The 22,605-nt window shown below is 61.1% G+C and overlaps 1 protein-coding gene across 2 annotated transcripts; it reads left to right on the forward strand.

The window, feature by feature from the left end:
• The first annotated feature begins 574 nt into the window (after nucleotides 1–574).
• SULT4A1 (sulfotransferase family 4A member 1) lies at nucleotides 575–20,272 on the forward strand. Of its 2 annotated transcripts, XR_009246735.1 has the most exons (8): nucleotides 588–768; nucleotides 11,783–11,913; nucleotides 12,541–12,621; nucleotides 13,006–13,132; nucleotides 14,549–14,643; nucleotides 17,321–17,459; nucleotides 18,559–18,684; nucleotides 19,731–20,272. XR_009246735.1 is itself a non-coding variant. In XM_004589438.2 (7 exons), exons 1-7 carry the CDS (start codon nucleotides 600–602, stop codon nucleotides 19,841–19,843), a joined length of 855 nt encoding a protein of 284 aa, XP_004589495.1. In that variant the 5' UTR covers nucleotides 575–599; the 3' UTR covers nucleotides 19,844–20,272. The 2 variants fall into 2 exon arrangements, 1 of the variants encoding a protein (XP_004589495.1); XM_004589438.2 differs by lacking the exon at nucleotides 18,559–18,684 and having other exon boundaries at nucleotides 575–768.
• The last annotated feature ends 2,333 nt before the right edge of the window (nucleotides 20,273–22,605 follow it).

Here is a 22,605-nt window from a genome sequence, read left to right on the forward strand (position 1 = left end):
CCGCTCTGTTCCGGGCCTTGCACCGGCCCCCATAGGCCCTGCACCCGCCCGGGATCCCTCCTGTTTGCATCTGAGCGCAGGAGACTCCCCGAGAGGCCTGCGAGGCAGCAGGTGCGCGCAGATGCCCGCAGGGGTGCTCCGCCCCTTCCCCCAGGCACCTAGAGGCAGGAGGGAGGTGGATGCAGAGCCCCCGGCAATGCGACCCGGGCTGCACCGCCCTCCCTTCCTGCACTTGGGGGTCCTACCCCGGGATCTGCGAGTCGGCTTCCAGACGTCATGGCTCAGCGCCCCATCTCCTCCCGGGGGAGGACCCGCATCTGCTGAACCGAAAGAGCCAGCGACGCGGGGAGCTGCGGGGATCCGCCCGCTGCACCGGAGGCCGCCGGTCCCTGGTCCCCTGGTCTGGTCCCTGGCCGGGAGCGGCGGGCGGAGCCGTGACGTCACGCCCGCGGGAGCCGGCGTCGGGCGGCGCCGTGACGTCACGCCTGCGGAGCTGGGCGCCGCACGCCGGCTGGAGCGGCAGGGCGCGGGCGCGTGCGGGGCGCGGGCGGGGTGCGTGCGGGGCGCGGGCGGCGAGCGGGCGGCGAGCGGGCGTCGGCATGGCGGAGAGCGAGGCCGAGACCCCCAGCACCCCGGGGGAGTTTGAGAGCAAGTACTTCGAGTTCCATGGCGTGCGGCTGCCGCCCTTCTGCCGCGGGAAGATGGAGGAGATCGCCAACTTCCCGGTGCGGCCCAGCGACGTGTGGATCGTCACCTACCCCAAGTCCGGTGAGCGCCGCGCCGGGCCTCGCCCCTCGGCCCTCGCCCGCGGCTGTGTGACCTCTCTGGGCCGGCCCTGAGCAGGGGTCAGCCGGGGCGCGGGTGCGGGTGGGGGCGACGGCAGCAGCCCTGGCGCGCGCCCCGCATCGCCCATCCCGGGCCGCCAGCACCGCGGTCACCCCGCCGGGCCCGGCCTTTAGCTGACGTCATACCCACGGTGGCCGGACACGGTGGAGGTGACTGTCCCCGCCGGGCACGCGGGGCTCAGAGACGGAGGTGGCTTGGCCCAAGGTCACACAGCGGGTTGAGCCCGTGCTGGGGCTGTGTGGTGTCCCTTCCAAGGTGTGGGGAGCAGGGGTGGAATCCCCTGTTGTGAGAATAGCCCCAAGAAGGCCCTGGTTGCTGCTGTGTCCTGCGGGGATTCCCAGCATCCCCTCATGCCAGCCTCTGCCGACCCTGGCCTGGGGAGGGGTTCAGGAGGTGGCTGGCTTTGGGGTCGCTGGGGCCAGCTTTGGGGAGGAGCTGTTAGCCTGGCCAGACTCCCTTCCTCTCCGAGGGAGGCTGGGGAAGGGGCTGTGGGTGGGAGGCTAGTGGGCTTGGCAAGCGGAAGTGGGGGTGGAGACAGCTGAACTGACAGGGACCGCAGGTCCCTGGGGAAAGCTGTGGCAGGCTGTGGTCTGCAGGCTGCCTGGGCCCCTCACCCAAACCAGAGGCCCAAGAATAAGGGGCTGGGAGGTGGTCAGATTAAACAGCGGGTTGGATGTGGGTCATCAGCCAGCTTTGGGGTTGCCGAAGGGGTTGGAAGGAGGAAGTTAGAATGCTTTTGCTCCCAATTGTGCCAGTGGGATGATTAAGAATTAAGGGTCAGCAGGGCACAGGTGCGCTCCCAGGAGAACTGTTAATTTCTGGTCCTTGGGGTGCCTAGTGTCAAGGGCTCCTGGTCTACATTGCACCGGGACTGGAGGGGTACAGGGGGAATTACGCTCTGGGGGGGGCACTGGGAGGCGGCCAGCCCCAGGAGCAGCAGTAGGGAGTGGAGACCTTGGGGTGCTGGGGTGCCTGCAGGAGCCAGGAGCCCCATCCAGGTCTCCCTTGGGGTGGCAAGAGCCTAGGTGCTCATCCACCGCCTCCCAGGCACACTGACAGGAAGCTGTGTTGGAAGTGGAGGGGGACACAGTCCTGGGCCTCCTGGGATGGCATGTGGGCAGCCCAGGGCGGTGCTGAGCCCTGTATGTCCACCACTGGCCCTGCAGCGTGCATGCTAAATGAGGAGAGCGCACAGGCCGGTGGCGCTTCCAGCCATGGCCTCAGACTCCTTGTGAGGTCCATGTTCCCAGCAAGCCACAGAGCAGCTGGCGCGATGGGCCTTGGGGTGTTGCTTGTAGTCTGCTGCTGTTTGCTCTTTGGGTTTTTTTTTTTAAGATTTATTCATTTTATTACAGCCAGATATACAGAGAGGAGGAGACAGAGAGGAAGATCTTCCGTCCGATGATTCACTCCCCAAGTGAGCCGCAACGGGCCGATGTGCGCCGATCCGAAGCCGGGAACCTGGAACCTCTTCCAGGTCTCCCATGCGGGTGCAGTGTCCCAATGCATTGGGCCGTCCTCAACTGCTTTCCCAGGCCACAAGCAGGGAGCTGGATGGGAAGTGGAGCTGCCGGGATTAGAACCGGCGCCCATCTGGGATCCCGGGGCTCTCAAGGCGAGGACTTTGGCCGCTAGGCCACGCCGCTGGGCCCTGCTGTTTGGGTTTTATGCCCAGGAGCCAGGTGGCCTGAGAACAGCCTTATTGGAACTGTGCACAAGCCAAGAGCTGATGTGCTGGCAGCCGGACAGCTGTCTGCCCGCGGGGCGTGTGCTCTGTGGCTCACAAGTGTACCATCCCAGCACCTGCTGCCAACGCCGGGTGAGGACCAGGCTGGAGGCTGGCCCCTTTCCTGGTGCCCAAGCCTGTGTGGCCCCTGGAGGCTGGAATGCTTCCCTGCAGTGAAGGAGCGGCAGGTGCATGGGCATTTTGCAGGCTCCTGCTTTCTCTTCCTTAAAAAAAAAGCACTGTTCGAAAGGCAGAGTTACAGAGAAAGATAGGGTGCATGCACACACACACGCACCCCACACACGCCTTCCATCCACTGGCTCACTCGCCCAACGGCTGCAACCACTGGAGTTGGGCCAGTCTGAAACCAAGAACCAGCAGCTTCATCTGGGTCTCCCATGTAGGTGCAAGGGCCCGAGCTCTGCTGCTTTCCCTAGCGCATTAGCAGGGAGCTGTATTGGAAGTGAAGCAGCTGGGACTTGAACCACTGCCCATATGAGATGCTGACACTACAGTTGAAGGTTTAGCGGGTTATACCATCATGCTGCCCCTTCCCCCACTTTTATTTTCTTTCCTGGTTCTCACCACTCCTGTCCTGAACCTTCCCCTGGGGTGGTGGGTGGGTGCAGGGCCCAGGAAGACATTTCTGTTGGAGAGGGGCCCCTGTGGCGGTAGCCTCACAGCCCATTTGTACAGCCCAGGTTGTGAAATGAGGCAGGGCTAAAGCATCTGCCCTAAAGATTTCTCTCAGCCGAGAAGCACCTGGGAGTGGCCCCCAAGGCTGCAGGTGCACTGGGACTTGGGTTGTGGTGAGCCGGTGGTCTTGGGAACAGACACGTGCTTCTGCCTGATGCCCAGTGAGAGCCCCACCGTGGGATCCCACGACTGCTCGTCCAGAGCTGCATGCCGCATGCTCTCCTGGCGTTGGTCCGCAGGGCGCAGGGAGGCAGGGGTTGGCTGGGGTCACCTGACTGCGGGGCAACAGAGGTCAGGGCTGACTGGTCTCCTGGTCCACGGGCACCCTAGTGCTTCCTGTGTACTGCTGGCTCTGGCCGAGGAGGAGCCGGGTGGCCCTACGAGTGCGGTCAGCAGCTTCTGTCTGCCGAGTGCCCTGCAGGGCATCTCCAGGAGGGCCCTACACGGGTCGTGCCCTTTTCTTCTGCCTCTTGCTCTTCTTCATCCCTCCCCCATCAAGGGTGTCTGGGAGGCTTTAGTGCTCAGAGATAAAGAACCTGGCTGTGGGGTCAGCACTGTAGTGTAGCCATTTAAACCTTTGCCGATGGTGTCGACATACCACTTGGTTGCTGGTTCTAATCCTGGCTGCACGGCTTCTGATCCTGTTCCCTGCTGATGTGCCTGGGAAAGCAGCAGAGGATCACCCAAGTGCTTGGGCCCTTGCACCCATGTGGGAGACCTGGAAGAAGCTCTTGGCTTCTGGTAAGCCCAGTTTTGGCCATTGCAGCCGTTTGGGGAGTGAACCAGTGGATGAAAGACCTCTCTTTTTCTCCGTTCTATAACAAAAATCTGAAAAGAAGTGATGAGATACAAGGTATTGAAGTATCTCAGGGCACTCGGCATGTCCCAGGTCTCTGGAGTGCCCAGGGCCTGAGGCTGCTGGGACCCTCAGCTCAAGGCGGGGCCCTGCTGGAAGGCCTGTGGAACAGCATGAGGCAGACCAGGGTGCAGATACAGGGAGTTCAGGTACCACTGGCCCATGGCCCTCCTGTTTGGCCTTGTTCATAGTTGTGAATTCTTAAAAACAGTTTTTAAAGTGTTTGTTTTCTTTTTTAAAAGATTATTTATTTTAATTGGAAAGGCACATTTACAGAGAGAAGGAAAGAAATATCTTCCATCCACTGGTTCACTCCCCAAGTAGCTGCAACACTCGGAGCTGGGCTGATTTGAAGCCAGGAGCTTCTTCCCTCTCCCACTCGGGTGCAGGATCCCAACGTTTTGGGCGTTCTCTGCTGCTTTCCCAGGCCACAGGCCGTCAGCTGGATGGAAAGTGGAGCAGCTGGGATATGAGCTGGTGCCCAAATGGGATCCCAGTGGTTGCAAGGCGAAGATTTTAGGCACCCTGCCATCATGCTGGGCCCTGATTTCATTTTTATATGAGAGAGAGAATTGATCTTGCAGCCACTGATTCGCTCCCCCACTGCCCTCAGGTTCTGGGGTTGGGCTGAGCTGAAGCCAGGAGCCCAAAGCTGTGTCTGGTCTCCCGGGTGAGTGGCAAGGAGCCAAGTGCTTGGGCTGTCACTGCTACCCGCCAGGTGGTGTGTTAGCAGGGAGCTGGATGGGATGTGGAGGAGCCGGCACCGAACCTGCCGCTGTGATGTGGCGTGCAGAGGCCCCGGGCCAGAGACCCACCCACTCTGTCCATCATTGTCTGGCTGCTCAAGCCCAGGACAGCTGTAGGAAATACAGTTGTGTCGATGGCTGATGGTGGCCCTGCCGTCAGCTTTGCTGGCAGGTGGCTGCTAATGGCTTGCTGTTCCCCGGTGAGCCCAGGACCGTGTCCTGGTACTGGCTGTGGGGCCCTCCACCAGGGCTCCTGCCTTGCTGGTTTTATCTCCCCTGAATTCCATTCAGTCTGAGGGCAGGTGGTCCTCACCTCAGCCTGACACTGAGTGCCACATGGCCTGTGCTGAGCGCGTGACAGGTGAGAGGAGTGGACACGTGGACCGTGGGCTCTCACAGACAGTGCTGGGGCAGGCAGCCCAGGCAGGAAGTGTCGCAGTGCAGGTCCCAGGCTGGCGGGCGTCCTGACTTCAGTGTCTGTGTGTCATTGTGTCTGTGAGGAGACACTGACTTGTGTGTCACTGTGAGGTGACGCTGTCTTAGCGTGTGTGTCACTGTGAGGTGACGCTGTCTTAGCATGTGTCACCATGTGAAGTGATGCTTAGTGTGTGTGTCACTGTGAGGTGATGCTGACTGGATAGGTATCACTTAGGTGATGCTGTGGTGGGTGTGTGTCACCGTGTGAAGTGATACTGTCTGTGTGTGTCACTGTGAGTGGTGCTGGCTTGATATGTGTGTCATTGTATGAGGTGACAGTGACTTGGGGTGTTACTATGAGGTGACAGTGTCTGTGTCACTGTGAGGTGACGCCGACTTGGATAGGTGTCGCTGTGAGTGTTGGGGGTGTGTCACCATGTGAAGTGACACTGAATTTGGTGTGTGTGTGTCACTAGGGCTTGTGACTGGAGAGGGTACCCTGGGTGCCGGGGAGCTGAGAACAGCTCTGGGCTCAGGTGAGCCCCAGCGCCCCCTCGCCGCCCACTCTCCCAGGCCATGTGCAGTTTTACCTTCTGTTGTGGGAGACCCCTGCTGGGCACTGCGCCCTCCAGCCCTCCAGTCCTCGATCCCTGTCCCCATGTGCCTGGGCACCACCCCTCACTGTGAGCTGGGGTCTGCTGTAAACCTTGCAGCTAATGGGGTCTGTCTGGAGCACAGGTCTGATGTGGACACTCTTTTTGGGGTTCTCCCTCTGCCCCAGACGTCTGAACCCCCTTTTCAGTTGAGGTTGCTCCAGGGAGCCACCCCCTCCCCTCATTCCTGGTGAGGCTGTCCACTGCCCAGCTACACTGGCCATGGGTTCGTGGGTCTCCCTCCATGTGTCTTCAGTGCTCAGAGCTGGCTGACCAGAGTGTTGAGTTCCATGTATGGTCAGTTCCATATATATCAGCACACACCCAACACAGCATCACCTCACTCACAAAGTGGCACCTCTCCAGTCAGCATCACTTCACAGTGTCACCTCACAGTGACACACACACAAAGACAACGTCACCTCACAGTGATACACTAAGACGAACTGGTTCAGCTATGTGTGTGTTAGGGTCAACGTGTGTTTTCCATGTCTCTGCTGAAATACCTCTTTGAGTTCTGCTTGTTGTCTGCCTTTTCCATGGCAGCCTTTAGCATATTGATCAGCCTTTGAAGCTCCGTCTCTACGTATTTTTATTTGTTTGGAAGTCAGAGCAAGGGCTGGGGTGCAGTGGGCTGGTGGGGAATGGCATCTTTCGTCTGTGGTTCACTCCCCACGTGCCTGCCATCACAGCCAAGGCAGGCCCAGCCCCCGCCGTCATCTGTTGCCTGCCTGGGTGTGTGTGGGCAGGAGGCTGGGTCAGGACCTGTCTGCGGGCACTCAGACGTGGGGAGTGGGCACCCTAATCATCGTCTGCCACACCCGGGTGTATGTGGGCAGGAGGCTGGGTCAGGACCTGTCCCCGGGCACCCCCAGACCTGCAGTCAGTGTTAGGTCTGATGGCACTGCGCACTTGGTCTCTCGACACTTGGGTTGCCTTTGCTGCCTTTTCTGTGGGTAACACCTGTTCATGTCCGGGGAGTGTGTGTTCTGTGGTGGAGACCGTGGCTGGAGAGAAGTCTGTCCTCTCTACCTGCTGGCTCACATGGCTGGGCTGGATGGTTACCGCAGCGTCCAGTTGCCCATGGTACACACCGTGCGCAGCGGAGGGACTGAGTCCCCTGGGTTTTTGCTCAACGTCCTCAGGCTCTTTGCTCCCACACATCCTATCCCTCCCTGGGGAGATTTGGAGCTCTGATGTTTGGGCCAGGAGGTAGGTGGCCAGCGTGTCTGTTTGCTATAGGCAGCAGCCCAATCCCCTGTTCCTGTCCTGCAGAGAGTTACCGTGGTGGGGAAGAAGGCAGTTTTCTGAGCCTTTCTCGTCTGCTTGTGTGGTCAGGCCTCAGGTGAGCCTGGGCCTGGCTTCTCTGGAAGGCTCCCACCGTCTTTCCCAGGTTTTCAGCTGTGAAGATGCTGGCTTCCATGTTGCCATGGCAGTAGCTCTCTGCAGCTGGTCCCTCCTGCGCCCGGGGTCCCAGTGACAGCCACGGGCCTGTTGGCCTGTGGCTCAGTGGCATGTGGCGGGGTCTCTGGGGCAGGGACTCCCTGGCCTCTGCCCATGTCGTGGTGCTGGGGCAGCTCTACAGGGGCTCTAGCAGCTTGTCTGCAGGCTTTGTGTGCCAGGCCCCGGGTGTATCCCCAGCACGCTGTGACCCCAGGGAGATTCTAATCAGAAATGGGGACTAGGAGACTAGGAGAGCAGTGACTGTGCCCAGGTGCCGCAGGGACTGGCAGGGTGAGGCTAGGGACGCACAGATTGTCAGGAGCTGGGGGAGGCCTCATGGCTCCCGCCACATCTCACCCTTGCTCAGTGCCTGGTGCAGGAGGGCATGCAGTGCAGCCATGAAGCCCACGCATGGGAGGCCCACATCCCACACCAGAGGGCCTTGCTCAAGTCCTCCCTTGGCCTCCTATCCAGCTTCCTGCACCTGTGCACCTTGGCAGGTGGTTGTGGGCCTCAGTACCTCCGTCCCTGCTGCCCGCGTGGGACACTTGGGCAGAGTGCCAGGATCCTGTCTTCGGCCTAACCCTGCCCTGGCCACTGCAGGCATCGGGGCGGGAACCAGTGGATAACTCTCTGTTCCTCTTCTTTCACATAAATAAAAATAAGTTGAAAGTTTAAAACTCCCCGTGGCCGTGGTCTTGCTGCCCACTGGCCTTATGAGCTGTGTGTGTGTGTGTGTGTGTGTGTGTACAGCCCTCTTGCCTGGGAGCTGGAGGCCTCAGCGGAGCCTCCTTCCTGGTGGGGGGGTGAGATGGCTGCAGGGGCTGTGGGCTGGTTGTGGGAAGCAGGTGAGAGCCGGAGGGCTGATGCCTGGGCCCCTGAAGTGTTTCGTTGGCTGGCACTGGGGTGACTCTAGGCCCCTGTGTGGGACCCCTTTGGGTTGGGGCCAGGCCTGGGAACTGGGTCCAGTCCTGCCTTCTCTGCCTGTTTGCCAATGGCTGGCCTTGAACCACCTCTGCCCAGGGGATGCTGTTTGAGACCTGGGAGCCAGGGGAGCACCTGGCTGTGGCACTGAGAGCTGGGCTGTCCCAGTGCCTGGAGGGAAGGCTGCAGTGGGGGAGGTAGGGTTCCCTGCTTCCCTCCTAGGCTCTGGCCCAGGGTGGGGGCTGGAGGCACCCCCTCTGGAGAATCTGCCCAGACTTGCCCTATAGTGCTGGTTGGGGTGGGTCACCTGTCAGGCCCTGGGGGCTGTTCATGCCTGTCCACCCCCCACCAGGAAGAGAAACTACAGAGAAAGAGCTGGAGACAGTGCGGGGAGGAGTGGCAGAAACCTGCAGTGCTCCCCCACAACTCTGTCCCCAGGAAGTGCTGACCCCCTCCTGCAGCTGAGGCAGGTGCAGAAGACGGTGGGAAGGACTCCTGGGAGACCTGGAAGCCTCTGGGGAACCAGGCCCGTGGCTGTTGGGATTTTCACCTGTGTGGTGAGGAAAGTAGAGCAGAGGGCGTGCGCCCAGATGTGGAGCCTTCCCTGCAGACTGTTGGACCACGAGGAGAGGGACCATGGCATTTTGGGGGACCGTGTCGCAGAGCTCACTGAGGTGAGCAAGCCGGGCAGTGGGTGCTCAGCCACACCTGCAGGCCTGCGGCCCAGGGCTGAGCATGGCTGCAAAGCGAGCAGACTCTTTCCCAGTTCTGGGGCACAAGGTGGGCTCACCCCAAGAGTCTTCCCTTCCCTCCCAGCCATGATGCTGGAATCCTACACACACACACACACACACACACACACACACACACTGTGCTGGGACCCTCCATACAAACATGGTGTTGGCACCCTGCACACATACACACACATGGTTCTTTGGCCCTACACATACACATACACGCGGTGCTGGAGCCTCTACACACATGCGTGCGTGCACACACACGGTGGCTGGGACCCTAGAGACGCACACGCACACACAGTGCTGGGAGGTCTCCAAGGTGCAGGGCTCCCAGGAGCACAGGTATGTGTCGTAGCCCCAAGCTGTGACCTTGGCTGCTGGGCAGGGTTGTCACAGTTCTGCGGGAGCGTCAGCAGGCAGGTACAGGCGGTCATCCCAGGACGGGGATGGAGGGACACTGTTCCACGGGGGCTTGCCCTCAGCACACGTCACTCCTCGTGTGGACCACTGCACAGCACGGGCTTAGACCCCCGACAGGGCGTGAGAAAGCGGGGTGCAGATGTACAGTGTGCTCCCCACCCTCAGCCATGAGCCTGGATGAGAACGTGTCTGCTGTGGGATTCATGTCCTCCCAGTGCCAGCCAGCATGTGACCCCCTGCGGCGTGTCCCGTGCCTCAGCAGCTGCAGCTGACCCGGGTGGGGCTTGTGCTGGCAGAGTGGCCCCTGTGGGTGGGTAGTGTCCCAGGCCTGGGTACGTGCAGGTGGGGGTCACAGCAGTGAGAGGCTCAGGAATGTTCCCAGGAGAGGCCCAGCTTGGGGAGCCCTGGGGTCCTGTTTCTGTGGGCGTGGACCGCAGGGAAGCTGCCCCACTTGCTGAGTGGCTGCTTTGCCTGGGGATGTGTGGGCAGCTGCAGCTTGGCTGTGTGTCCTGGCACGTTTTGGCCGTAGGGTCCTGTGTGTAGGCCGGGTGGCACCTCCCTTCTGTGTGGGCTCATGCACTGAGATGCTGTGTGCATGTTGTCGCCTCCTCCAGGAAGTCTTCCTGTCATCACAGCCCCTTTTGTTGCTTAGCATATCTGCAGGGCATCCAGGCCTTGTTGGTTCCTTGAGGAAACCTGGATCGGGTGTGGCCAATAGGGGTGGCTGTCCTGTGAGACAAAGAGCGAGATCAGGCAGGCAGCTCCTGGGCATGGGCTGGCAGTGCCAGTGTGGACCTGGCCATGGGAGCCCTTGCTGATTGGGTGCTGTTGATGTAGATACAGGAAGGAAGGCAGAGTGGGGGCAGGGAGCAGCAAATGCCCCCAGCCAAGACAGGGAGGTCCCTGGCATGTCCCAGTGCCAGGCAGTGGAGGGAAGGGAGATGTGGACACATGCAGCATAGCCAGAGGGCTTTCTACCCTGAGAGGTGCCCACGGTCCCTGGAAGGCCCCTGGCCGCAGCTGTGTGGTCTCACGGCTTCGTTAGGCCTGGCCTTGGCTGCGTGATGCCCTCACAGGAGATTGTTTAGGTGTGATAGGGCAGTGTGGTCCAGGGTAGGACGGGGTGGGCATGAGATGGAGAAGGGGCCCAGCCTGTACCCTGGGGAGTGGCCTTCTGCTCAGCTGAGCGGTCTGGGCTTCAGGGTCACTCGCCCGGGTTCATGTCCCCAAAGCAGGTCCTGGGCGGCCTCTGTGTGTGAGGAGCTGGCAGTGTGGATAGAGACGAGCAGCTCCCAGGCCGAGCCCAGCCAAGAGCAAACAGCCTCAGTCTCCACAGGGGCTCCCCCGTGGGCCATGCTGGCTCTAGGGGCCCCGTGGGACCTGTGGGACCTGTGCACTTAGGGTGACCGCGTGGGAGGAGGCCTGCAGCCCAGGCAGGTGTGGACAGGGGGTCCTTGGTTTGGACCGGGGAAACTCAGGAGCAGCATGAGGCTGTGTCCAGCCAGCCTGAGTATGAAATCTTGGCTCTTCCTAGTGGGGCAGTCCTGGATCCCAGGAGGGATTCACGCCACGCTGCTGGCTGGGCAGGAGGGGGATGGGCACTGTAGGGCCTTGCTTTTGGGGTGGGGGCCTCTCTACTATTAGTGCAGATTTGGGGTGCTGGGCCTCACTCAGTCGGAGGGGGAAGCAGGCCATGCTAACCAGGCCACACGGGCACAGGTGGTTCATCTTGTCTTAATTCCGTTTCAATGTGTAATCACCACAGACTGAGTTTGTACCCCTTGGCCTAGGATCTCATGTCTTCCCCGAGCTAGTACCTTTCTTGTCTGCCACTGTCCACTCTGCCACCCTTGCCCGGTGCAGCCCTCTTTGGAACTGCACGTGATGGTTGTTGAGAGCTGGCCGTGCCGGGGATACCTGGGACGTGACTTTGTCTGCTCCCTGCTTTCACCGTTGGGTGCTGCTGTAGGCAGGTGTTGGCCGAGGCAATTCTAGAACTTGTCTGAGTGAGCTCTGGGTCTCTGTGTCAGCTTGGGGTGTTGGCTTTCATCTCGGGCCCACGTCAGTTTAGCTTTAGTAGGCAAGAAGCAGCCGCGAGCCAGCTCTCCCACTCAGCCTGTGTGCTACTTGATTGAGAGATAGCCACCCTGTGGCCTGCGGGCAACACGGAACTGAGTGCCCCCGCTCATATTTGGGCTTGGACCTCGCCCCTCAGCTGGGGCTTTCCTGTCCACCTCAGCCCTGTCCCGCCCTTTCCTCTGGGCCCCCAGCCCTGTGACCTGCTCTGAGCCTGCACTGCCATGGCTGCTCTCCCCCAGGTACAAGCCTGCTGCAGGAGGTGGTCTACCTGGTGAGTCAGGGGGCTGACCCCGACGAGATCGGCCTTATGAACATCGACGAGCAGCTTCCAGTCTTGGAGTATCCGCAGCCAGGCCTGGACATCATCAAGGTGGGGCCTCTTCAGGGTCCTAGGTCACCAGGGATGGCTGCTTGCAAGGTGGGGGTGGGACCGGGTGGGATGGGGCGGGGCCTGGACTGCCCCTGTGACCACAGGCAGCCTGTGGAAGAGCCAGGGACTGTGACCCCAGAGGCTGAACAGGGAGTGGGTGGGGGCAGTTAAGTGCCTGGGCTGCAGGACCCCAGAGGGAGCTGGCCCTGGGCTGTCCTCTGTGTGGGGGCTCGGGTGCCAGCAACAGATGTGGGGTGTAGGAGTGAGCAGTCTCCTCCTGTTTATTCTGTCTTCCAGTGGAGTTCTTTCTCTGCTGCCTCCCTTGTGGAGCTGGCCAAGCCAGGGTCCCCTCTGGGGGGAGGGCCCAGTTTCTTCCCATCAGGGACCTGGCCATTCCTGGGGCTGCTGTAGAGAGAAAGCCCCCATCTCCTGCCCCTGCCCCTGCAGGGCCCCGCTGGGACCATCCTTGGCCATTCCAGACTTGGGGAGTCTCCACTGAGCAGACCCCTGTGACTGGGGCAGGCTTGGGACAGGGCCTGGTTCTGTGTCCCAGGGTGGGTGTGTCTGTGGTGTTCAGGGAGTGACATGGGTTCTGGCTGCTTCCTGAGCCCCTCCCCAACCCTACAGGAGTTGACATCCCCCCGCCTCATCAAGAGCCACCTGCCCTACCGCTTCCTGCCCTCCGACCTCCACAACGGGGACTCCAAGGTAACTGCTGCCTGCCCACCTGTCTGGCCCAGGCCTTTGCCTGTTACTGCTGGCCCGGGTCCTAGAGGCTGCCGAGGGCCGTGTGTCCAGGTACTGCCCGTGTGTGGGGCCAGTTGCAGGGTGGCGTGGAGCACAGGCTGTGGAACACAGGGCCCCCGTCCCGATGGCTGTGCCAGCCCATTTGTCCCTGCCGCATCAAGTGTGTGAAGCCACCAGTGTCCTCTCTTCTGCTGGTCGGAAGGTAGCACTGGAGGATGGAGATACTGCAGGACAGTGGCGTGGTCATGAGGACAGGGTCTGCTCTGCTGTGGGGGTGGCCGTGCGGACGGTGGGCGGGGGTGGGCCATGCTGGGCTGGGGCCCCTGAGCGTCCTGCTGCCCGCAGGTCATCTACATGGCGCGTAACCCCAAGGACCTGGTGGTGTCCTACTACCAGTTCCATCGCTCGCTGCGGACCATGAGCTACCGTGGCACCTTCCAGGAGTTCTGCCGGCGATTCATGAACGACAAACGTGAGTACCCTTGCCTGGGCATGCTATAGGCCACCCTGGTTCCCCCCAGGGCCCCTGGGGAGGGCCCAGGCCTGCCGGTCCCTTGTCCGTCCTGGGATCCTGCTCTCCCACTGTGCTCTGGGGCTCCTGCCAGGTCCCCCAGCTACATACTCTACCCCTTTCGTCAGAGCAAAACAGGAGTGGACACAGGAGTGGACACAGGAGACCCAGGGGCTTGAGCTGCCACTCTCCCGCAGGCTGATGGCTACGGCACAGCATGTGGGCTGGGAAGCTGCTTTCTGCGAGGGGAGGTTGCCCTGGAGTGGGCGGCCTGTGCCCAGAGGCCTATGGGCCCGTGTGTTGGCTGGCCTGGGCAGAGGCTGTGGGGTTTCCTGTCCAAGCCCCGGCCCTCCATTCCTGCGGTTCTGGGCCTGATCCTGCGGGGCCTACCCGCACTCCTGCCGTGGAAGGTGGGGGAATGGGGCAAGTGCCACCTCAGGAGCAGGGCCCAGCCACGCTCAGGGCACCATGGCGAGCGTGGCTCCTGGCTCCCCAGTGAGTGGCTGGTGGAGGACGCCCTGGCAAAGGACCCCATAAGTAGGGCGTCCTGGGTCACCCTGACAGGTGATGCTCACAGCACAGGGAACATGGTATAGACAGGTCATGGTGAAAGAGCTCCAGGGGACGCTGTGTAGACGGGTCAGCTCCAGGGGACGCTGTGTAGACGGGTCAGCTCCAGGGGACGCTGTGTAGATGGGTTAGCCCTGCGTGACACTGTGTAGATGGGTCAGCTCTGTGTGACACTGTGTAGACGGGTCAGCTGTTCAGGACACTGTAGACGGGTGAGCTGTTCAGGACACTGTGTAGACGGGTGAGCTGTTCAGGACGTGTGTAGATGGGTCAGCCTTGTGGGACACTGTGTAGACGGGTCAGCTGTTCAGGACGCTGTGTAGACAGGTCATGGAGACACTAGCCTTGTGGAGAATGTGCTCTGCTGCTGAGAACCTGGTGGGGACAGAGGCGCTGTGGTGGCGAGTTGGTAGCTTCTACAGAAAGCAGGCCAAGCCCGCTGGGGGCTGCAGGTAGGGTGGCCAAGGGTGGGCAGCAGTCTCCTGGCCCTTCCACTGGCAGGGCTTTTGTGAGAAGAGCTGTGGTTCAGCCACAGCCCTGCCTGTGACCTCTGGCCTGCCGGCCCGTGCACAGGGTCTGTTAGCATCTCCTGTAGACCCCGGCGCTCTGCCTCCAGCTCCTCTGTCCTGGCCACGCCTCTGGGAGGTGAGCCAGGGCCCCGGGAAACCTGCCTGCTGTGACTCCCTGCTCTCAGGGCTGAGGACTGAGGGGGTCTCTGGTGGCCTGGCCCTCCCCTTGTGTCCCTGGGCAGGAGCCGGGGGCCTCTGTGTGCGCTTCCCCGCTGAGGCCGCCTTGCTGTCTCCACAGTGGGCTACGGCTCCTGGTTCGAGCACGTGCAGGAGTTCTGGGAACACCGGATGGACGGGAACGTGCTGTTCCTCAAATACGAAGACATGCACCGGGTACGTTGCACCGTCACAGCAGTGCGGCAAGAGCGACCCCTTGTGGTATGCAGGTGCTGGCGTCACTGTGACAGACGCAAATTCTGCACGCAGTCGGCCGCCGTGTCCACTGGCTGCTGTCCTCCCTCCTGCTTTTGGACATGTGGGTGGCAGCATCGTTCTGCCATCCTGGACAGCCAGGGCCAGCCCCTTTCCCTCCTCCTCCACTGAGTTTGCTCCCCGTTTCCCCCCCTCAGGGGTCCTTATGTCACTGAAGCTGCTGTCCCCTGTCCCACCTTTTCACTCATGCCCACAACTGCAGGAGTGTCAGGCCAGTTGTGGGGCCTCTGGGACACTCATGCCCACTTGGCCTGGAGGCCACTCTGCTCATGCAGCCCTGCTGGAGCTGGTGGCACCACCCTGTCCTCTGGGACTCAGGAAGGCTGCAGTTGTCCATACCTGTGTCACCTCCGTTACATAAAGGCCCTTGCTGCCCCTCCTCATCCTCCCCGCCCCCATGGGCCCAGCCCTGGGCTGTGGCCTGGGTTGTGGCTCCAGCCCCGAGCTGCCTCTCTGCACAGTGGCTGCTCCCGTGTCCCTCCACAGCACCAGGCACAGTGGCATCCTCGCTGCTGTGGCCTGCAGCCTCTGTTACAGGGTCTGTACCCGGCTCTGCCACATCGGCACGTTCTTCTCTGGCTGCCCCATGCCCCCATCCGAGGTCGTCATACCCGCAAGCTCTGGAGCCTGTTAGGATGTGAATTTTCTTTGTAAGCCTTCAATAGAAGAAGGTTACAGAGCCCTTCAGGGTTTTTCTGTGTTTGGGGACTTCCTGGTGATGAGAAAGAGGAGAATGGGCTGGCAGGTGTGGCGGGAGGTACGTGCAGCCCCCGCAGGCTCTCTGCCATGAGGTGTTGCTGCACCTTCGGGGTGACCTAGGTCCAGGGTGCAGGTGTGTGTCCGGCTAGAGGAGGGGGCTGAGGGCCTCCCAGATGGCCCTGGGGTCCAGCTGCTGAGGTGCCTGGAGGCTAGGCTGTCCAGTCCCTCTTGCTTTGTGTGCATGTCTCAGGACACTTGTATTTCCGGCGCGTACATCTGTCCCAAGGTCAGGACCTCGTGTCTTCTGCCTCAGAATTCCCCATGGCAGCTGCTCTGGGTGCCACTTGGAGATGAGTGCCCTGGGGTGGTTCTTTTTTTTTTTTTTTTTTTTTTAGTATCTATCACAAAGTGAGGGGGTGCAGACCCTTGTGGGCTTCCGGTTAGGATGGAGAAGGTTGGGGTGGGGGCAGATGAGGTGAGTTTTCCCCTCCTGCGTGTGCGGGGGCGGGGAGAGGAGGGAGAAAGGGGAGTGCACAGCTCGTTGCTGTCACGCTGCACCAGTTACGTCTCCTCAGAGACCCTGGTGAGGGCGAGAATGTTCCAGGGGTGTCCCTTGAGTGGTTTTGATTGTTGTGAGAGGTCGTCAGCTTTGTTATGCCAGAGGTGAGAAGTTCTTTCTAAGGCCTGTTGGCTGTCCATGTCTACCTCTGTGTGTCTACCTGCCTAGGTGCCTGTTACAGAGCCTGGCCTGGAGTGTTGTTCAGCCTGGCCTGCCTGGGTGCCTGTTACAGAGCCTGGCCTGGAGTGTTGTTCAGCCTGGCCTGCCTGGGTGCCTGTTACAGAGCCTGGCCTGGAGTGTTGTTCAGCCTGGCCTGCCTGGGTGCCTGTTACAGAGCCTGGCCTGGAGTGTTGTTCAGCCCGGCCTGCCTGGGTGCCTGTTACAGAGCCTGGCCTGGAGTGTTGTTCAGCCCGGCCTGCCTGGGTGCCTGTTACAGAGCCTGGCCTGGAGTGTTGTTCAGCCTGTCCTGCTTTCCAGCTCGTTTTGAGGTCCTTACAGTCTGCTGTTGGCTGAGATGAGCTGGCTTGTCTTTGGGGATCTTCTGGGTTCTCAATTTTTTTTAAAGGTTTATTTATTTTTATTGCAAAGTCAGATATATGGAGAGGAGGAGAGACAGGGAGGAAGATCTTCCGTCTGATGATTTACTCCCCAAGTGACCACAATGGCCGGTGCTGCGCCCATCCGAAGCTGGGAGCCAGGAGCTCTTCCTGGTCTCCCATGTGGATGTAGGGTCCTAAGGTTTTGGCCAATCCTCTATTGCTTCCCCAGGCCACAACAAGGAAATGGAAGGGAAGTGGGGCAGCCAGGACATGAACTGGTGCTCATATGGAATACTGGCACTTGGAGGAGGAGGAGGATTAGCCAGTTGAGTCAACGTGCCAGCCCTTAGCTTTCCATTCTTGCTGGGTCAGCAGCTGAGGTGGCTCTGGGGTTGGACCTGTGGCAACAGGAATTGGGTTGGGAATCGGGCACAGTGGTCTAGTTGGGGAGCCCCTTAAAAGGCCACCTTGCAGGTCCTCACACCTTGCTTGTGTGTGCTGGCTGATGTAGTAGCCTGACCAGCTTGCCCCCAGCCCTGGCCCTTGTACTCACAGGTGGGTGCTGTGGCCTAGTCAGGCAGACCCCTAAGAACCCCCACCAGGTCAGCCCCCAGCCCCGCCTCTCATGCTGGTGGTGGGCGCGGCAGTCTAGCCCCTAGGGTGGTTCTTAACCTCTGTTTTATTCCCGGCTTTGTCCTGAGTGCTGGGGTGGTGTGCCCAGCTGGGTCGTCAGCCCAAGGAAGGTCTTGGCCCTGACAGCTGCTCTCCCTTTGTCCTCCAGGACCTGGTGACGATGGTGGAGCAACTGGCCAGGTTCCTGGGGGTGGCCTGTGACAAGGCCCAGCTGGAGTCCCTCACGGAGCACTGCCACCAGCTGGTAGACCAGTGCTGCAATGCCGAGGCACTGCCTGTGGGCCGGGGTATGTGTTCCCATTCCTCCTCCTGGCTCACCTGCCTGTGGGCCGGGGTACATGTGCCCCGACCCCCTTCCCAACTCACCTGCCCCTGATGGTCCTTGTCTCCACCCCCTCCTTTTCGTTGCCCTGGGGCCCCCTGGCCTTTGCTCCCCACCCCTCCCGGCAGGGCTTGGCTGACCTGTGCTCTGTGCTTTGCCAGGGCGAGGTGGCAACCTGCAGCCTGCTGACACTCGGTGGCCAGTGTCTGGGCAGCAGCGCAGTCCTTGCCCATAGGGGAGACTGCTGGGTGCCTGGCAGGCCTTGCCAGATGGCCTGGAGTCTAGAATAGGTTCTGTGCTGTCAGAGTTTCCTAGTATACTGGGAGTAGGTCCCCTCCAGCCTCTCACTGCCCTGGCACACTCCGGGCAGCTACTGGAAGACAGCTCTATGGGAGGAGGGCGCCAGCTCCTCCTGCCCCCATGCCACCTGGACCCGGTGGCCCAGAAGAGGACAGCACAGGGGGCAGTGGAAGTGGGGGTGGGCAGGAGGCAGCTGGAGGTGGGGACATGTTCCAGGCAGGAGTCCTGCTCTGCTGGGCTGCTCCCCTATTCCCTTGGGGTCCCCCACATCAGGCGCTACTTTGATGCTGGGAAGGCTTGACCTTGAAACCGCTGGGGCAAGGCTTAGGCTGGTGCACCCTTGCCCCAGCAGGCGTGTATCTCTGTTGTCCAGGGAGACTGTCCCAGCCAGGTAGGAGTGGGCTGGAATGCCTGAATGAGAGGAGAGCAGCCGGGGCCCAAGAGGCCTGGGGCTCAGCCTGCTGCTCCTCCTGGGGGCCCCACGGGCCAGGGCACAGTATTTCCCTCAGCAAGGCCCGGCCCGGCCCACGCCGATGAAAGTTCCCTGAACCCCAGCTTCTCGCCATTTATTTCCCAGCCACATCTTCACCAGTGTTTATGATTTGAAATTTCTTTGCTTGTTTTTTCAGTTTGGTTTTTCCTGTGTTCTGCCATCCGTGATGTGAACTCCAGGAGACCCCGTGTGGCTCCCACGCACAGGCTTGCTTTGTCATTGTCGCCTTGGTTTTGCTTTATTTCAGTTCTTTGGTTTTGTTTCTTCGTAGCCCATTGCCTCTTTGCCCAGAAGACTTCCCCGAGGCGGTGAGCGCAGGGCTCCAGGAGCCGGCCACACCGCTCACACTGGGTTCAGGTCACAGCATAAATTGTCTTGCTTGCAAACCCCGAACCAGGTGGGTGACTCCGTCGTTGGGCCCTCAGCCGCTGCAGCTGAGGAAAATAACTGGACAAATGTGTGGTTAGTGTGGTCTGTCTGGAAGCTTCTGACTTCGCCCCTGCGGCATCAGGAGAGAGCAGCTTTCTGTGTTTCTCCCTCGCCCGGGTGGGTCACTGGACATCGCTAGAAGTATGGTGGTCCTGGCTGTGTCGGGCCTCTTAGCTCAGTGCCTGCATGAGGCACAACAGTCTTGTGTCCGGGGTCCTGCCAGGCCAAGGACATCTCTTGTCACAACAGGGCTGATGCAGGGAGTCTGGGGACGCTTGGAACCCTGCCTGGAGCCCTGGGCTGCTCTGACCGTGCACGGAAGTGCAGGCGTGCGACTCAGCCCACTGGGATCCCGCCCTGATGTCTTCATGTGTGCTGCTGCCGTGGGCCTGGCCGGCCGCAGCTCCTGTGGTCGGGGAAGACTGGCTCAGCGACGCACGCTGACATTTCTTGGCTTTTCCCTCCCCGGCCCTGGCTCACCAGTCTTCATAAAGTGACACAGTTTTGTGTGCACATGGGACCTGCAGCCCGCAGTGTGCGTGGCTTTCTGATCAGGCCAGTGACAGCAGGAGGCTAAGGACTTCTGGCTGCAGTGTGCAGGCTGCACCTGTGTCTCTGGCCAACAGCATCCCATGTGGCCACTGGGTCCTTGCCAGTCAGGCCCCGGGGACGTGTGGGCTGGCTCCTGCCTGCCCTGGCGGTGATGCCTGCAGGCCAAGACTGCCCCCGGGGAGCCCGCAGCCCATGGCCACTGGCCATATGATGGGGCCTGGGGAGTCGGCCAGAAGCTCGAGGTGACTCCCTCTACCCCTGTGGGCTCGGGGCTGGTTCTGGGGGGTCCACTGAACAGGCAGTGGCATGTGGCTCCAGCCTTGGGGCTGTTCACCCTGGCCATGACTACCTGCTGCAGCTGCAGAAACAGGAGGGGACCGGTAGGTCTGTAGTGCACGTGGCTGGACCAGAAGCCCCTGACCCCATTGCCAAGGCTCCCCGGGGCCTCTGTTTGTGTTCCAGGGCGAGTTGGGCTGTGGAAAGACATCTTCACCGTCTCCATGAACGAGAAGTTCGACCTTGTGTACAAACAGAAGATGGGCAAGTGCGACCTCAGCTTTGACTTCTATCTGTAAGCGCAGAACGGCCCGCCTGCATGCTCACAGCCCCCAGCCCCGTGTGTATCCATCTCTCCCTGGCTGGACGGACCCTGGAAGCGGCGTGTGGAAGAGCGGGGCAGGATGCGCAGCGGCCCCCGGCCTGAGTCTCAGGTCTGCGCAGGCCTGGCAGCGCACGGTGTGACATGGCACTGTGGATATGTTGCGAGCACGGCGTCTTGACAGACACGCCCAGGGCAGCCTCCTCTTACAGCCCCGAGTGATGCGTTGTATTTCACAAAGCTTTTCACTGGAAATGCACAATGTCAGCAAACCAAATAAACGTCCAGTTCTGAGGGAGAGCAAGAGCGAGTCCCGCCGGACCGTGGAGTGAGCTCAGAGCCCGCTCTCCACTTCCGTGGCCTCATTGCTGCAGTGAGGCTTGGCCTTTCCGCCTTGGCAGGGCCCTCAGAGCACGCATGGTGGCGGTGGTGGGGATTGCATGTGCAGGGGGCTGGCTTCCCTGCCGGAGGTCAGTCCTCTGTTGCCGGAAATGGGGTCCTTTCAGCTGGCAGATCCCCTGTACCCAAAGGACACCTTGGGCTGGTGTGAGAGAGCAGCCACCAGGCAGGCCACGGCCAGCGGGCCAGGGCGGACTGGGGCGTTTGGATGCATGAGGGGAGCAGAGACCCGGGGTGTTTTCTCAGCGTGGCCCCGGTTCCATTCTGCATGCTCATTTCCATGCCCTGCAGCAGTCACACGCTTCGGCTTCACATTTAATTCCTGAAAGTCCTGGGTCTGTGTCATTTGGTTGGTGTCCCCGATGCTCTGGGCCCTGAGTGAACCACCTTGCAGGTTCAGCATTTTGCTTGGCCCAGACAGGCTGGCACCTGCTCCCATCCCCTCGGCTCTGTGCCTGCGTGGTCTTGAGGGAGAAGAGGTGCTGCTGGCCCAGTCCTGGCCGGTGGGTGTGCAGCTGGTGGGCCCCGGGCCTTGCCATCACTGGGGAAGGGGCTGTGGGTGGCCACTGTCTCCATGTGGGTTCAGGTGCAACATATCTGTGCGTGTCTGTCCTGAGAGGCATAGCTGGGGCAGGCGGGGCAGGATGTGGGCCATGTGTGGCACCGTGTGTGTGTATGTGTGTGTGTCTGTGTGTCTGTGTCTAGGAGGGAGGCTGCTCTCTGTGAACCCCATTCCTGTTTTCTGGTTTGAGTGCTGTATGGACACTGCTGGCCACTGCCTGCTCTGCTGTGCTTGCTCTTCAATAAACACGCATTCCCTGCACTGTCTCCTAAGTGTGTGCGGACCATGGAGGAGGCCCCTGTTGACTGGCTGCTCTGGGGACTGTAGAGAGGAGCAGGGACGTGTGGGCTCTGCTGCCTGCTTGCTCATGCGCACGTCCCAAGGGAGGGCAGGGGCACTGGGAGACGGGGCTGGGAGAGGCCGGCGCCCTGGCATCCTTGCTGGGAGCAGAGTCCAGCTCCTGATTTTCCCTGAAAACTGGTCTCTGGAGAATTGTGTGTCACCCTGGCTCTCGGGAGGAGAAAGCCCCGTGGTCCCCAAGCATCCAGTGCTCTGAAGCTGCCCCCGTCCTCCAGAACGCCATGGTTAGTCTGTGTGTTCATGCTGCCCTTCCCCAGAACGCTATGGTTAGTCTGTGTGTTCATGCTGCCCTCCCACCCCTAGAACGCCATGGCTGGTCCATGTGTTCATGCTGCCCCCGCCGCACCCTGGCAGCTGCTTGTCCACACTTGGTCAAGTGCGTGGACTCAGGGCGGCCAGGCTGAGGGAGCCCCGGCCCCATGGGGAGGAGGCATCAGCAAGAGCTGGGTTCAGGCCAGGCCTGTGGTGCTATCCAGGCCAGAGCAGGATGTGAGGAAGGGCTGCTGGGGCTGCAGGGGTCCTGGCTCCACAGCGGGGAGCCAGGGCTGGGGGAGCCCCTCCCAGAGGACCCCAAGCCAGGAGAGCTGGAAGGCACGGGAAGGGGAATTGACCCCGGAGAGTGCTTTTTGTCACTCCCTGGCCTGGGGGCTGCACACGGGACACCTTGTGATGTCCCTGGTCTTCAACATGGGGTAGGGGACCTGGAGCACCGTCCCCGCCCTGATTCCTGAAGTTGTATCTGTAGTTGGTACGCAGGGCTGCAGGGCTGAAGGGACAGGCAGTCAGCAAGGTGTGGATGGGGTAGAGAAGCCCCCAGGCCTATGTTGCATCCACCTTGCAATGGCTGAAGGTCACTGTAACAGCACACCCTGGCACTGACAGCACCCCCGGGAGCCTCCCCAAGGCTCCCTCCCATTCCAGCTCTGGTCACCTTGCTGCAGGTACCAGCCGACTCTCTACCTAGGGCCACAGCACACAGATCAGGGCCCCCATGGGCCATATGTGTCCAGTGTGCTACAGGCCCTGCCCTCTGTAGCCCATTGCTTGTGTGCAGTCTGTGTTTAACCCTGGGCTGGCTCCTGGGCCAGGCTGTCTGGCCTTACCTGGCCGAGACATGGCCCCCACGGCAGCCCTGGCCGCTGGGTGAGCTTGGGAGATGTAGACAGTGAGTTGGGAGGTGTAGACAGCTCTCTGGCCAGGCTGGCCTTGGTGCTGAGCCTCTGCCACTCCAACAGAAGTGCCCTTTGCGCAGCTGGTCCCTGTGCTCCCCTCCAGTGCATGCTCCTCTGCAGTGTGTACTCCCCCACAGTGCATGCTGCCCGGAGTGCACGCTCCCCCGGAGTGCCTGCCCCTCCTGTTCTGCGAAGGCTCCCTCTGTGGGCTCTTCCTGGCTTAGGAGTTGTGTGGTCAGTACCCAG

This window comes from Ochotona princeps, chromosome 15, assembly GCF_030435755.1.
Source record: "Ochotona princeps isolate mOchPri1 chromosome 15, mOchPri1.hap1, whole genome shotgun sequence".
Lineage (NCBI taxonomy): Eukaryota > Metazoa > Chordata > Mammalia > Lagomorpha > Ochotonidae > Ochotona > Ochotona princeps.

Bases quoted from the DNA above. Each gene is read 5' to 3' on its own strand.
- SULT4A1 (XM_004589438.2), top strand. From the start codon at position 600: ATGGCGGAGAGCGAGGCCGAGACCCCCAGCACCCCGGGGGAGTTTGAG. The intron at 769-11,782 runs GTGAGCGCCGCG...GCTCTCCCCCAG, and splicing joins CGTCACCTACCCCAAGTCCG to GTACAAGCCTGCTGCAGGAG. The intron at 12,622-13,005 runs GTAACTGCTGCC...TGCTGCCCGCAG, and splicing joins TCCACAACGGGGACTCCAAG to GTCATCTACATGGCGCGTAA.